The sequence below is a fragment of the Danio rerio genome, chromosome 9 (genome assembly GCF_049306965.1).
Source record: "Danio rerio strain Tuebingen ecotype United States chromosome 9, GRCz12tu, whole genome shotgun sequence".
Lineage (NCBI taxonomy): Eukaryota > Metazoa > Chordata > Actinopteri > Cypriniformes > Danionidae > Danio > Danio rerio.
In genome coordinates this window covers 14,779,152-14,794,566 of record NC_133184.1, presented here as the reverse complement: position 1 = coordinate 14,794,566, position 15,415 = coordinate 14,779,152, and the positions used below count along the sequence as shown (strand labels likewise).

Genomic DNA, 15,415 nt, shown 5'->3' with positions numbered 1-15,415 from the left:
ACATCACTACCCCTTCACATGAATGCGCAAAATGAGGGGTAAGGGGTAGGGCTAAGCTATAGTTAGCATTGTATTTTGTAAAGAAACACTATACAAATGCACAGATATGGTGATGCAGTCCACTATTCTGTTTTAGTTGTAATACTTTCATATGCCTGTACACTCGATCCATTATACATGTCTATGCGAATGGTTTCACAAAATCATGTTTGTTGTGGATGCTTTGATTTCACAAACATGTTTTCCAGTCCCCAAAATGCTTTTGTTGTGTTTTATATTGATTATTGAGCTTTGAATGTCAAGGTCTGTATTTAAGCCCTGTCGAAAAGTGAAATCTGCTCTATTTGTAGATAAGATAGTATCCTCATTCAGAACTTCATCATCTAAAGACAGCCGCTTCTGCTACTCATAGAGTTCATCGCATGTCTTGAAAAAGAGGCGAAGACAGAGCGAGAAAAATGTGACGGATTGAAACAGAGGACATTTCCTCTTTCATTCAGAAGCACTTCTTTTCTGACCTCTCACTCAACTAGTCTTTTTTTCCCCAGGTAATGTGTGTCTGTCCTTTCATCATACATATTGAAGCCCTGAAGACATTTCCTTCAATTTTTTTTTTTTTTTGAGACCAAGAGGAAAAATGTGGCTAATATGCAGGCAGCAGGGCAGCCGTTATGAGGACAGTGGAGAGAGAGAGGTGGTGGCACAGCGAGCTGTGTATTTAAAATCAGCTCATTGAGACAGATGACACAATTTCACACATATTGCCCTCGGAAAAGCAGCCAGTTTTCCATAATGGCCCAAACCTTCATCTGTCAGGCCCTGTTAAATCTACTGGAATAATTTCCTCATGGATTATATGTCAGTATTTATAATTTATTAAGTTGCCTATATATGTCAGGGTACGAATCTCGCAGTCCCAATCCTCTGTCATCTTTTTTTGCTTTTTCAAGGGACAAGACGACAAATGGGGGAAAGTCTTGCTGAAATAAAGCTTCTAAATGTTTTATACAGGCTCTAAACGGCACGATCGCAAGCAGTACGAGCAAATCCCATTGAAAGAGTCAGTCTTTAGTGGAAGGAAATAGGAGATACTCCCCAATCTGCATGCTGAATGAGGGGAGGGTTTAGCTCGTCTTTTAAGAGATTGCTCATCTTGCTAATGTAATGCACACAGTTAATCTGGCTCTTCCTCGGGCTCGAGTCAGGCTTAGTCCAGGAGGGTTGGAAGACTGCTAGACTCCATCCTGTTTTCAGAAACATAATCTGGGATCTGGCTTTTTACCCCTCCCCATGACTCCCAGCACTAAATCCCCCAATAAGCAGCCTTTGTGAGCAACTCACACTGCCTTTCATGGCTTGATTACAGGGCACAGCAGGTATTTCAAGGGGGAAGGTGACTCTGTGATGAATGTGGCAGGAGAGAGTGACGGGGCCAGCACTGGTCATGAATGTGGCATTGAATGAACCGCTTGCATGGTCATTGATGTTTTACAATGAGCACTTTTACAGTAAAGTGAGATGACTGATAGAGGAGCCAGCCTAGGTGGAGTAGTGTCCTCTTGGCAATTTGAGAAATTAAAAGGAGATCAAGACAAATAAATTGTTTGTTGTTGTTGTTGTTGTTGTTTTTAATTACAATTAAACAATTAAAATACTGAACAGTAATGCATTACATTGTTGAGGTATGTTTTAAGCCTCTCAGTGTTGCCAACTTAGTGACTTTGCTGTGATATTTAGCCACTTTTCAGACCTCCCTAGCGACAATCTCTTAATTTTTTTGGTGTTACTCAAGATTTTGATAGACTCTCATGTTTCTATACTGTCCCGTTCCTACTCTTCTCTTCAAACCAGGAGTGATGCCATTGGCGCTGTCGTCATACAGTAGTCTCTCGCACCTAAAGCCTAAAGCCTGGTTTATACTTCTGAGTCAAGTGACTGGCGTAACCCACGGCGCATGCAACACGCGTAGCTGTGCATTTATATTTCTGTGCGCTGTCTCTGTTGGTCAGCATTAACACTTCCGAAACGCTAGTCGGCAGTGAGGTGTAAATGTTCCTCTGTGTCAAGTTTCTTAGCTGGTGTTTTGCTTTTCCTGAACACTTCCTGAATGTACAAGTGGCTCAAACTCGCTCATTTTGAGGCAGGAATTGGCGGACGTGCAACAACTTTAACTATGAGGTAAACACAAAACAAAACTTTCCATCCGGAGCTCCTTCACAGGACTCCACACTTGTAAACAATCGCTCCATCGGGGTCGCACCATTCGCGCGGCTCTCGGTCCCGCCCAGACTCGTCAGCGCTACCAAGCCGACTAATCACAGAGCTTGCGCTACGTGTCGTTGCGACGTGTAGTTACATTTTTTGAGAGGTGCATGTCAGCGACGGCCACGGCGTAGGGCTATGCGTCAACGCTGTAGCATACGCGTGCGTTTAATGCAGAAGTATAAATCAGCCTTAAGAACAGATCACTCTTCTGCGTACGGAAGACAAATGATTTAGCACTGCGAGTGTAAGGTATTTCCTGGGTACAGTCAAACCGATTTGCTTCTCCTTTGTTTTTAATGTCTTAACATTTGTCTTAACATTTTAATTTGATTGTTTAATCTTTTCTTGTTCACAATCACAGTTATTTTAATGACCATTTCGGAACTTGCCTGACTTTATTACGTCTGAGAGGTTACTGCAAATTCTCTACATATCTATACTGATAAACTGTATTCCAGCAGCAATAAATTTAGTTAATTTACCTTGCTTACTAGGGTTGCACGATAGTTGAATTCAGTACCAATCGATACTGAAATTTAAAAAATGTCCATTTTCCCGCTAACATTTAAGCACGTTCTTAAACAGTGCTGATTTGCCATTTTGTTCACGTATAGACAAACCAGTAAATCGACGTGACTTTAAAATGTATCTCTGTATTTGTGTTTACACAATCTAGTACTTTTCGGGCAGAGCTTAGCGCCTTTTTATTGACAATAGTTCAGACTCAGACTCTAATCTGCATATGTGAATGATTTCTGAAGGCTTATATATTTAATATTGAAAGTTGGTGCTAAAGGGATAGTTCATCATTTACTCACCCTTCACTTGTTTCAACCTTTAATTTTCTTTCTTAAAATGTTGGAAATCTGTTAACATTGACTTCCATATTATTTGTTTTTTCTACTATGGAACCCAATGGTTACAGGTTTTCAGCTTTCTTTAAAATATCTTCTTTAGTGTTCAACAGAAGAAAGAAACTCAAAAAAGGTTTGAAAGTAAATGTTCCTTTTTCAATGAACTATGCCTTTAACAACTGCTGAAAATTCAGGAATACGTCAATTCATTCATTCATTCATTCATTCATTCATTCATTCATTCATTTACATTCGGCTTAGTCCCTTTATTAATCTGGGGTTGCCACAGCAGAGTGAACCACCAACTTATCCAGCACATGTTTTACGCAGTTGATGCCCTTCCAGCAGCAACACATCACTGGGAAACACCCATACACACTCATTCACACACATGTGGGGGAAACCAGAGCACCCAGAGGAATCCCACACGAACACGGGGAAAACATGCAAACTCCACACAGAAACGCCAACTGACCCAGCCGAAGCTCAAACCAGCGACCTTGTTGCTGTGAGGCGAATGTGCTACCTACTGCACCACCGTGTCGCCCTACATGAATACATATAAAATATATTAAAATATGGTTAATATATTAAAACATATTAAAATATTTAAAAACATGCAAAACAGGCAGTATTAATGTTTTTACTGTATTTGCTGAATGAAAACTATAAATGCTGAACACTAAATATATTTTTTTTACGATATAGTATGATGACCAACTTTAGTAAACTTTTTGTTCCTTTACTTTAGTTATTAGCTATGTTTTTTTTATCCAAAGATGTGAATTAAATGTATGCGCAAAACTATTATATCGCATATAAGACATGCAAATAAAGCAGCGTTTGCATCCAAGTAGTCAAAGAGAACAAAGTTGTGACTTCCTGATTATCTGGCTCCAAATATCAAGAGTGAAAAATGGAATTTGCTGTGTTAGCAGAAGCTTCGTCAACCTTTTCTTTATTTAATGAATTACTTGCGCCTGGTGGCTTTTAAAGGCGTGACACGCGGAGCAAAGATGCTCTTGACAGTTCTGGAGGTAATTTATTACATAATAACACTAACACTGAAACGGTTAAGGCATTTTAGAATGACCAAAACAACATTTTAGGTGGTTTACAATGTGCTTAGCCTGCTGGTTTGGCTATTCACACATAATCATCACATGATCCCTTATAACAAAATCACGTCCTTTTTTAATGCACATACTGGAATTTCATTCATTCATTCATTCATTTTCTTTTTGACTTAGTCCCTTTATTAATCCGGAGTCGCCACAGTGGAATGAACGACCAACTTAGCACGTTCTTACGCAGCGGATACCCTTCCAGCCACAACCCATCTCTGGGAAACATCAACACAAACTTATTCACACACATACACTATGGACAATTTTAGCCTACTCAATTTACATGTACTGCATGTCTTTGGACTGTGGGGGAAACCGGAGTACCTGGAGGAAACCCACGCAAACGCAGGGAGAATATGCAAACTCCACACAGAAACCCCAACTGAGCCAGTCGAGGCTCGAACCAGCGACCTTCTTGCTGTGAGGTGACAGCACCACCTACTGCGCCACTGCGTCACCCATACTGGAATTTGTTTGGTAAAAATGTTTCCATCGTAGTTTATGCTTTTTTTTTAAGTTTTGCGCATACGTTTTTTTGTGCGCATTTTCTAAATTTATGCACATCTTGGCGATTCCATTAGCCTTTTTTTATGCGCATATCTAAAATGTCATAAAAAATAGGTGGATAGAAACATAGCTACAGATATTATGTATTTTGTAGTTAATAGCCTCACATTGACCATTTGCTTTTACAAACATGTTTTCTGTATACAGCATGCTACCTTGTTGACATTGCTATGAACAGTACTATAGCTGCACTGCAGTCCAATATGATTTGATGTGTCATGTAAACCTTTCGGGCTATTTTTCACTCTGCTCTCTTCTTGCCTTTTACCAGATGCCGATGAGAAACCCTGACCCCAGACTGGCACCCCGCTATGAGGACGTCGAGCGACAGTATGCCTCCTTGCCCAGGTAACAACATCCACTCATTAATCCCACACCCTTCGTGACAAAACAGAAGAGGTGGAGAGCTAAAAACAGAAAAGATGGGATGGAAAAGAGGGGGAGAGCAGGTAGTCATCTGTCTCTCTCATGCAGAGCTGAATAATCCTCTTTAAAGCGTATAATTAAATCTGGAGTGTCTGCCTTCTGAGGCCCCCCTATCCTGGGAATTCACCTGATCCTCTCCGGGGAGATGGCCATGCGGTCGCAGCTCTGTAACCCGATCATACAGCGTGTTTCTGAAGCCGCCTAAAGTTACGGCTGCCTCTTTCTGTCTGTCTGTCTGTCTGTCTGTCTCTTTCCTCACCATCATTTCTATCGTTCTCAATCACATCTTTTCGTGTTTGCTGAGCCTGACGAACCACAACGGCCAGCGTAAACAAACAGACAAACGCACAGGCGTGAATGTTGGCTCGTAAAGTCCACAGCCTGTTTGCCCTCTCCGGTCTGTGTAAACAGTGCTGGTGTTGGTGTGAGGGTCACGGTTTATGAGTTTGGCACATGTAAGTGTGGATCTGTCATCACATGATTGCAGACCACTATAAACGGATAACTGATAACAAATTATACACATTAAGAAATCTAAAACTTGCAAGTGATGAACTTTTAAAAAAGTGTTGGCGAGGCGTTTTAATAGCACTCAATGAATTGAAGTAAAGCGTTAAAACACTTATAAAGTATTTATCACTTCCCCTGCAGCATCATTGCGATGGTGAATGAAGATTTCGCTCCTCTAAAATGACTTATCGCAACAGATTTTAGTATCAACCACCTCAGGGTCTACTTTCAAAGCCATTTCCTTTCTAAATAACACTCACAATTTCTGTTAAATCCATTTAGATTCTACATTCTTTTTTATTGTGTGTGTTGATGCAAAAAAAAAAAGAGGGGTCAAAAACTCCACTTTCATTATTACGCCATCCTGAACGGGAAGAGTTTCAAATCTATGTCCGGCCCATGCTGAGGTCATTGGTTTTTGCAGTCGGCTGAAGTTTGGCTTGGTGGCAAAAGCGTGCGGCTCCTCCGTGTGTGTCTAATTATAACCATTAGTGCATTGATACACCCACTTATTACCCAGTGTGCTCAGCCCGGGGTCAGCCAATCAGAAGGGCTGTTTGCCACCTGCCTCTAGATTATTGGATTAACTGGGCAAGTCAAAGTTGTGATTCATTGTGTTAGAGCTTTCATTGGACGGTTTTAGTGATAATTGGGTGATGAATGCACAGATGGTGGCCCATCTCACTGAACTCTGGACAGGAGGTACGTATTCTGAGCTGTCATTTAGTGTCCAATCAATCATTTTTCCTCATCCTATACCTCAGTTTAAGACTAGCTAATTCCTTTCTCTAAAAAACACCTCATAAATCCCTCCAACCACCCCCACTCCCACACTGTTTGGCTTTTTTGTTGGTGGGCCTTCCCAGACCTCTTCAGACCAGCATTGGGCAAGCTACTTAAAAAAATATAGTGAGCTAAGCTATTAGCTACTCTACTTACAATATAGCTTAACTACACTAAAAGCTACGCTCTGGGAAATGCTACTTGGCAAAGGTAGCTTAGCTTAGCTACATCTTACATTTTTGCAATTTTCATTTTTAAATCAAAGCAACTTAAATCCTAGTCAGTCATATATCAGTGTGAATTAAAACTGTCAATGAAAGGTATGAGGTATAATTGTTCAGTTCAATTATTTACAGCAAATATTATGCTGTACTAAACAGAAACAATTATTGGATTAACAGCAAAAACGAAAAATTCAATAAAACCAGGTTTTACACATTTAAAATATTATAGTAATTTATAATTAAGGTAATATTTTGGAATAAGCATTATATTATAAATATATTTACTGCTCTTCATTAATGAATTACACTACATAATGTAGCAAATACTATCATGAACTAATTGTATTTACCATAGTTATACTAAAGCATTTACTACAGTAAACTATATATATATATATATATATATATATATATATATATATATATATATATATATATATATATATATATATATATATATATATATATATATATATACAGTTGAAGTCAGAATTATTAGCCCCCATTGAATTTTTTTCTTCTTTTTTAAATATTTCCCAAATGATGTTTAACAGAGCAAGCACATTTGTCTGATAATACTTTTTCTTCTGGAAAAAGTCTTATATGTTTTATTTTGGTTAGATTAAAAACAGTTTTTAATTTTTTTTTAAACAACATTTTAGGGACAAAATTTATTAGCCCCTTTAAGCTATATATTTTTTCTATATAATCTACAGAACAAATCACTGTTATACAATAACTTGCCTAATTACCCTAACCTACCTAGTTAATCGTTTAAATGTCGTTAAAATTATATAGTTGTAATTATAATTGTAATTATAAAAGTAAAATTGTAATTATAATTTAATATAAATAAAAAGTGTACCATAACAAATTAATTTGAGTACTTCACTATTGTGTAGTCAAAACATTATAGTGCTTACTTATAAATTACTGAAGTATTTTTGAGCACAGCATCAGAATTAATGTTTTTGCATCTTGACATGTACTTCTCAAGGTATGATCATGAGGAATCCTTCTACAGAAATAACTTCCCTCCCTCAGTCATCTTTTCATTAAGCAAATTTCTCGTGATAGCGATGTCACTGACCAGGGGTGCATTTCCCAAACAACGGCATAACTCACAGCTGAACTATCATAGTACAATGCATCGTTTAGGAAAAGAACGATGTAGTGACGAGTGTTTCCCAAAGCCCGTAGTTTCTCTCTCACAGATCAATCGTTTGAATCACGTAAGTTATAACACAGAACGGCCATAATGATGCTCTAAACGGGGTGGTAACAACTTCTTTAGAGAAGAACCCTATAATTTCTTTGTGCAAGTTTTATTGTTTTATATGCACACACATTTAAAAAACAAATCCTAAATTAGTTTTAATAAAAACGTGCACTCGTTTTTTATATTAATGGAAATATATGCAAATTACACATATAGGGCCTATGTTTCCTTTACAAATATTATTGAGAACATTACATATTGTATTCTAAAACATACAACCACTTACAAAAAGCTAACACATATTCTAATCTCATATTTAAATCATATAAATCAATAAACACTGAAGCTTTTTATTGAGAAATTACGTTTAAAATTTATTATTTATTAGGAAATGAAAAGAATCTGACTTTAATAATATGAATATTAATATTAATGATGATGATAATGATGATGATGATGATTATTATTATTATTAGGTAGGATATATATATATATATATATATATATATATATATATATATATATATATATATATATATATATATATGTATGTATATATATATATATATATATATATATATATATATATATATATATATATATATATAGCTTTCATCATAAGCCATGACTGTGTTCAAAAGGACAAAAATGTTTTCAAAGTGCACTAAAAAGGTAGCGCAATTTTAAACATGTAAATCGCTAAAACTGAACTGTAAAAATACAGTTTAAAAAAAATACAGAATAGGGCACAGGGGAGGTAATAGAACACAGCCAGGGACTATGTTTTTTACTACAGCGCCAGAGGTGTAGTTGCAAGCATACAAGTTTGTCATTGTTTGTTGATGTATTTGGGAAACGCCAAATCAACAAACAATATATGTAGTGAAGGAACTTGCGACCTTAGTTGGCTAACGATGGTTTTCAGAAATACACCCCAGAGCGAGAGGTGGCAGTAACGCACCAAAAAGTTTGTTGTCGACCACCGAAAAACAGGACGAAGAAGAAATCGTCATTCTCGCCATCATATGGATTTACTTTCATCGGCTAGACACCGGCCTCACAGCTCTTTGAATGTCTGTTCTGTCACTTACTAATTGACTATTGGAAATGTAGCTTGTATGGATACTACTGCGCCATTTGATTAAAAAAATAGCTTAGTTACTGAAAAGCTACTTGATTTAGAAAGTAGCAATCCCACCGTTCAACCTCCAAGCCTAATTGTTTGTTCTGCCTTATCAACAACGTTCTATGTTGGAAGATCTCTTAATGTATCTTTGCAGTCTAAATGAGTGTAAAATTGGTTGTTGTCGAACCTTAAAAGAGCTCTGTTGAAACAGTTTGTACAAATGTCAGTAAATTGTTCTCATATCTTTTAGATTAGCCAGCGAGCTGTCAGTTGCAATGGCGCAAATGCCAGAAAAGAGCTTGTGATGAGGAAAGAAGGTTACATTTGATGAGCTCTGAAAATAATGCCATATTTTCATTGTTCTGCCTGTTCAATGTTGCCCTGGCAACCAACACCCACCATCTGCGCGAGGCTGGACCTCCTCACCCTGTTCTCCTTCTCACTTTGTTTTTTTCTTTTTCCTCCCTTCTTTTTCATTCTCCACTTTTCGTTTTCCACTCTTTCTGAAATTTGTGAAATTTGCGCCCTCCTGTGAGGCGCGTCAGGGTTGTAAATTGTCGCTGGCGTCTAAAAGACATGAGGGCTGATTGCTGTTCGGCATCTCCTGCAGGTGAGCCCATAGGTGTCCGACAGTCTGCAAGCTTCTGGCCAGCCCGTCTCCCTTCCAATAGCAGGACAAGCACACAAGCGTGACTTCTACAGAGCAAACCTCATTTAGCAGCATTCAGCTCTGGAGTCCATTACCACACCGGGCAGGTAGCAGATGGAGAATATTAGCCTAATGATTAAATGAAACTGGCGGAAATTTTTTGATGGTTTCACTTGCTGCGGCAAATGCGGTCAATCATTACTCATTCAACACTCCGAATATGCTTGGAGGTTTTTGAAATAGCTGGGCATTTGGCACAGTTTCAGGGAGGCATTATTCATACTTCTGCATGAGATGCCAGATCTGCAAAATCCACGGATCTATTTCAGACTTGAGGAGAATGAGACCACTTAACCGCCTGACTCATCTTTGAAGACATGTAGCACCCATCGCATACCTTTCATACAGTTCTCACACATACACACAGACTCCCATTCATTTCACACTCTCAAGGCTGAGTGTTGTGAAAGAGTAAGTTCAGTTGCTCATTTTCACGTCCCTTTTGTCAAAGCCATCTGCTTTGCGAAGCTTCAGTTACCACCGATATGAAAGCAGTCGGTTTAAGGACGAAATTCCATTCGATGTGGCAAAATAATCAGAGTTTTAAGTGTAATACGGCTCCTGATTTGTATAATTACATTCTAGACGGTGCAATAACATTTCTGATGGATAGACACCTATCTTGTTAGGCAGGTTTATTATGAGAGCTGGATGTTTTGCTCAGTTTCTCCTCTCCCGGTATTAGGCTGGAATTCAGAATTGGTCCTCTCTGTGGGAGCAGACTCAGTATTATATGACAGCCAGGGATCAGCAGGCCGTGTGTTTGTGTATGTGTCTGTGTGCGTGAGGGTAAGGTGCGCAGTTCCCGAGGGCAGCTGAATAAACAGCCCGGCCTTCAGATGGTCTGCTGTGTTACTTTTGCAGCCAGGTGCACATGGGGAGCTACAAACAAGGCACTTATTTCAGGTCAGCTTCTGCCTGGGATAGTTTGGGTCACATTTACACCTGGTATTACAGTAGGATGCATTTTTGTCAATTAGATCACAAACGAATGTCACATTCTAACTGTAAACAGTGCCTAAAATGTTTCTAGCTTGTTGACATTTGACCTCCTCAAGATTAGGCCTGGTGTTTTAATAAAGTAAAATTGCGAACTGATTAACCATACATGCCATTGTCATGCACATCTTGTCAGGGAAGCACAGATGTGTATTAGGTAGTACATTTCTTCCGGAGGCTAGAGGGCGCTTTTGTGAGGAAACTGCAAATGTGAAGAAACCCAGAAAATACCAATAGTGTTGCATTATAAACAGCGGCTTGGACTACTTTCATTGATTTAGCATGACTAATAATCACAAACCTACAGAATCATCTCACAGAAGGATTTATTTCAAATACACGGTGAAAGGTGAGTTTAGAGTAAAAACGTTATTATATGTGGTATTTTCACATTAGCATTTACTACATACAGCCTTGGTTTACTGAGATGCTACGCGAACAACTTTTACCACGGAATACTTATCTTGATTAAATCATTGACTGATTAAATTGATTTGTTTAGCTTGTCAGCCTACTATGACTCTGTATACATTAATGGGGCTCCATCGGAAAGCATGTACTGGAGTTATACTAGAACCAGCTTTTGCTGACAAAATGCGCATTAAAACCACCTTTGACTAGTCACGCAGCCCTACTTCTAGAAGGAGTTGGAAATATTTTGATCAGATTTCTTTTTTGGTGTAGACAATTATACTGGTAAATGCATTCACAGACACAAATGAAGACTTTCTGCATACTGGCCTAGTTGTTTTAACATTTTTTGGGTGTTGTAAAGGGATGCTGAACAGAAGGTATTTATTATTTGCTGGATTTATTTATTTATTTATTTTTGTATATGTTTGGATGGTTTTTTGTTATGTAAAGGAACATACAGGGATGTGATATTTGGTCATATAATAAATAACATAATACATTTTTAAAACGGTACAAATGCAAAATTCAAAACTCAGATATCAGATATCACCCCTGTCTACTTGTAATAAAACACATTGATAATGTGTACCACACATTAGCTGATTGTTTGTTTGTTTACACTTTATTGTCCCCAATGGAGAAATTTGTCTTGGACTCAAGCCCATATTTGCATACACTGAACAGAAACAGACATCAAAGAACACAAACACAAATATTCAATCATTAACAAATATTACATATTTAAAAGTCTAATTGATGTAGGTAAAAAAGATTTCTTAAAACGATTATATCTGCACACAGGCAGCCTGTATCGTTGACAATAAGGTAGTAACTCGTACTCACAAAACAAACTGTGCGAGTGGTTAGCTAATATTTTAATAGCTTTGAACTGATTGCTCATAGAGAGATCGTAAGGATTAATATTCCCTTTTCCTGATGATTCTCATGGCTGTCTTCACCAGCCCTCCAAGCTTAGCTTTAGATTAAACTGTAATGTTTTCATACCACACAGTAAATCCATAACATGGTTTCCGCTACATTCATCCCACCACAGCTACATTTTAGCTTCTCATTCAAAACATTCAGTCATTGTTGTTGTTGTTTTTTAATAGTGGGTTAAAATCGCTCAAAAATGCATTAAAAAGTGAATTATAACGGCGCAAACTTTTCTGTAAACGTAGTAGAACTGTGCGTTATTTATTTAACCCTTAAAGGTGACGTGCTGACAGACTGACTGACAGGTGCGTGAAGACAGCAAACACGACGTAGCTGTCAGTTAAGATAATAAATATATTTTATTAAAAAATAAAGGTCTATGGCTCTGAATACAGTGACTTTATCTTGCTGGAGTTTATTGCCATTTTCACTTTACTTCAGGTTGCATTAATGCTGCTCTGTAGGTCTATTGGAAAAATATTAATAAATATTCCTAGCAAATCATATAAATATTGGAGACATACTCCTTACTTTAAATTGCACTTCATTGGTGTTTATTTGAGAGCGCAAAAGAAGATCTGTGCTTGAGCAGCGTATATTCGAGGCCATGCAAGAAGTTACTGTATGTGCATGAACAGAGGAAATCGGTGCGCAAGTATAAAAATTTAAATGCTCGTATTACGTAAATGCCATCTCGACTTGTAATACTGCTCTCACGACAATTCTAAATTTGTCATTGAAATAACGCCATAGGTAGTTGGTACATTTGTGTAAAAGACCTGCCGCCACCGCTGGAAAAATCCTAGAGGAAACACTACAGTGAGCAAACTTGGCCAGGATGCTGGGGTTAAACCCTTACTCTTTTTCGAAGGACATCCTGGGTTTTTAATGACCACAGAGATTCAGGACCTCAGTTTAACATCTCATCCAAAAGACAGCGCTCACTGAGCAGTTTAGAGTCCCCTTTACTATACTGGGGTGTTAGGAACCACACAGATCGCAGGTTGAGTGCCCCCTGCTGGTCTCACTAACACCACTTCCAGCAGCAACCTAACTTTCCCATGTGGTCTTCCTTCCAGGTACTGACTTTAGCTTCAGTGGGTGACCATGTGAGAGTTGCAGAGAGCCAGCTGCTGACCTTGTGAACCAATCAAGCAAAATGTGTATAATGTGTATTTTTAGCTCAATTAACTAAACGTGTACACTTGGTCTAAAATGTTTTAAGCTTGTCCACTAGAGGACATTTGATCAGATTGCTTTCATAGTTTAAACACTCATGTAGTCAAATGTGTTCAAAGATACACAAAATACCACCTGCTACCACCTCCATTCATCGGTTGAAAAAAAATAGTTCTTATGTAACCTGTTGTATGTGACCCAAAACACAATTCTTTACTGCATTTTACTAAATTACCATTGCAGTTGCCATCCAGGGGCGGACTGGCCATCTGGCACTTCTGGCAAATGCCAGAAGGGCCGGACCATTTTTTAAATGTGGGCCGGTCAGGTTTTTTTTTTTTTTTTTTTAATATGTATTGTTTTTACATGCTTTTACAAGCTTTTATCTCTTACAAGATGTGATATTATGATGATATAATAACAATAATAATAATAATAATAATAATAATAATAATAATAATAATAATAATAAATGTTGCGCATTTGGTCCAATCGGCGACGGCCGGCTGGTTTCGAGAGGGGCAGACCCAATCTGAGGTTACGCGGCCGTAATCAAAATCTAGCAAGAATGTAAAACAAACAATAAGTGCCACACAAGCTAATTGTCAGAGATGTGCCGTAAAAAGAAAAGGCGGTGCCGAAAAGCTCAGAGAAAGAGCGCAAAAGGGCTCTAAAATCAGACGCTGCCAAATGCATATTACTGAAATATTCTCGAACATTCGGCTGCTGCGTCGGAGGACAGTAGTGCGGTACAGGAGGTAAGAAAACAGAAAATGTACTTCTAAGTCATTATACTAAAACATACCAAGTAAATGTCTCGCTATTCACACTACTTCTGACAGTTTGTGACAGTGCATTAAACACAGTGACTACATTGTGTTTAACAGTTGTCAGCTTAGCGTAGAACTCCCGTACATTTTAATATGTCATTATCAGCAGATAACGTGATTTCTGGTATACAGACTGCTGTGTGCTACTAGGAATATATTCTAACATGCAAAAGAACCTAAAGCTATAGCCACAGTACTGTATGCATTTGTTGTGAACTCTGAATACATAGCTAGTCTTTAAACTAATACATTAAATACATGCATAGGTTACAGTACATAATCCTCTCATTGTCAGGGAAAAAGAGATTCAATCTATCCAGAATTATTTTGACTCTTTATTCTTTCCACAAAGTTTCCAACAAGTACTGAGTATGCAAGTGCTAGCAATCACTTTGGGTATCCTTGTGGGTTGGTGTGGTCTACAACAAATTAAAATAAACAAATTAAGGAATCAGAAAAAATAATAATACAAATAAAGATACTAAAACACTTCCATGTACAATCAACAAGGGGTTTGAGATCACTGATTGCCAGAAACACTTCAAAATAGAAGCTCATGTGATTTTATTTAAAAATAAATTAACCCTATAATAGGAGCCTGTGAATGTGTATCACACACACACACACCTTTACACACAAATGGAGGTGCAGCACTAGCAACACTTCAGCATGATTTCACAAATAACTATATATCATGAAGGATTAAAATGTACAAATCTGCTGGTACACAAATATTGCTGCTTTTTTCATTTTTGCTTTATATTCTATTCATTTCGGTGCTACTGTTATTACTTAATTGTATTAATTTGTATACAGGGTTTCCGCAGGGTCTTAAAAAGTCTTAAATTAAAAAATATATATATATATTAGGCCTTAAATAGTCTTAAGCTCACTGAAATATTGTGTTATAGGTCTTAAATCATTTTAAACTGTTCTTAATTTCCCTCTATCCAAGTAAAGCTACCAAATCTGGCCAAATCATTTTTTTTTATTGCAAAGAGATTCAGTTTATAACATTATTTCAGTTTATTACATTATTTTCAGCAAATTCTCCAAATTAAATTCCCTAATCATGGAAGGAAAAATAAAGCAACACATCCCTTTACATTATCTTCAATTAATACAAAAACTATTTACTAAAATTACCAGACCATTAGAAAAAATCCTTTGTGTTTAGCCCTGTATAAGTCTAAAATTTTATTTATAATGGTCTTAAAAGGGTCTTGAAATGTTTTAAATTTGATTTG

General features: G+C 37.5%; 1 protein-coding gene and 1 long non-coding RNA gene across 6 annotated transcripts in view; both read left to right on the top strand.

Annotated features, from left to right (window-relative positions):
* LOC141376089 (uncharacterized) overlaps positions 1-15,415 on the top strand; it is a 1,000,182-nt gene that overhangs the window by 926,972 nt on the left and 57,795 nt on the right. The window lies entirely within an intron of this gene.
* pard3bb (par-3 family cell polarity regulator beta b) overlaps positions 1-15,415 on the top strand; it is a 679,872-nt gene that overhangs the window by 641,681 nt on the left and 22,776 nt on the right. For all 5 annotated transcript variants that reach the window (XM_073912548.1, XM_021478865.3, XM_009304543.5 and 2 more), the window contains one exon: positions 5,085-5,161. In XM_073912548.1, coding sequence (XP_073768649.1) covers positions 5,085-5,161 — 77 coding nt within the window. The remainder of the gene's footprint in view (positions 1-5,084; positions 5,162-15,415) is intronic.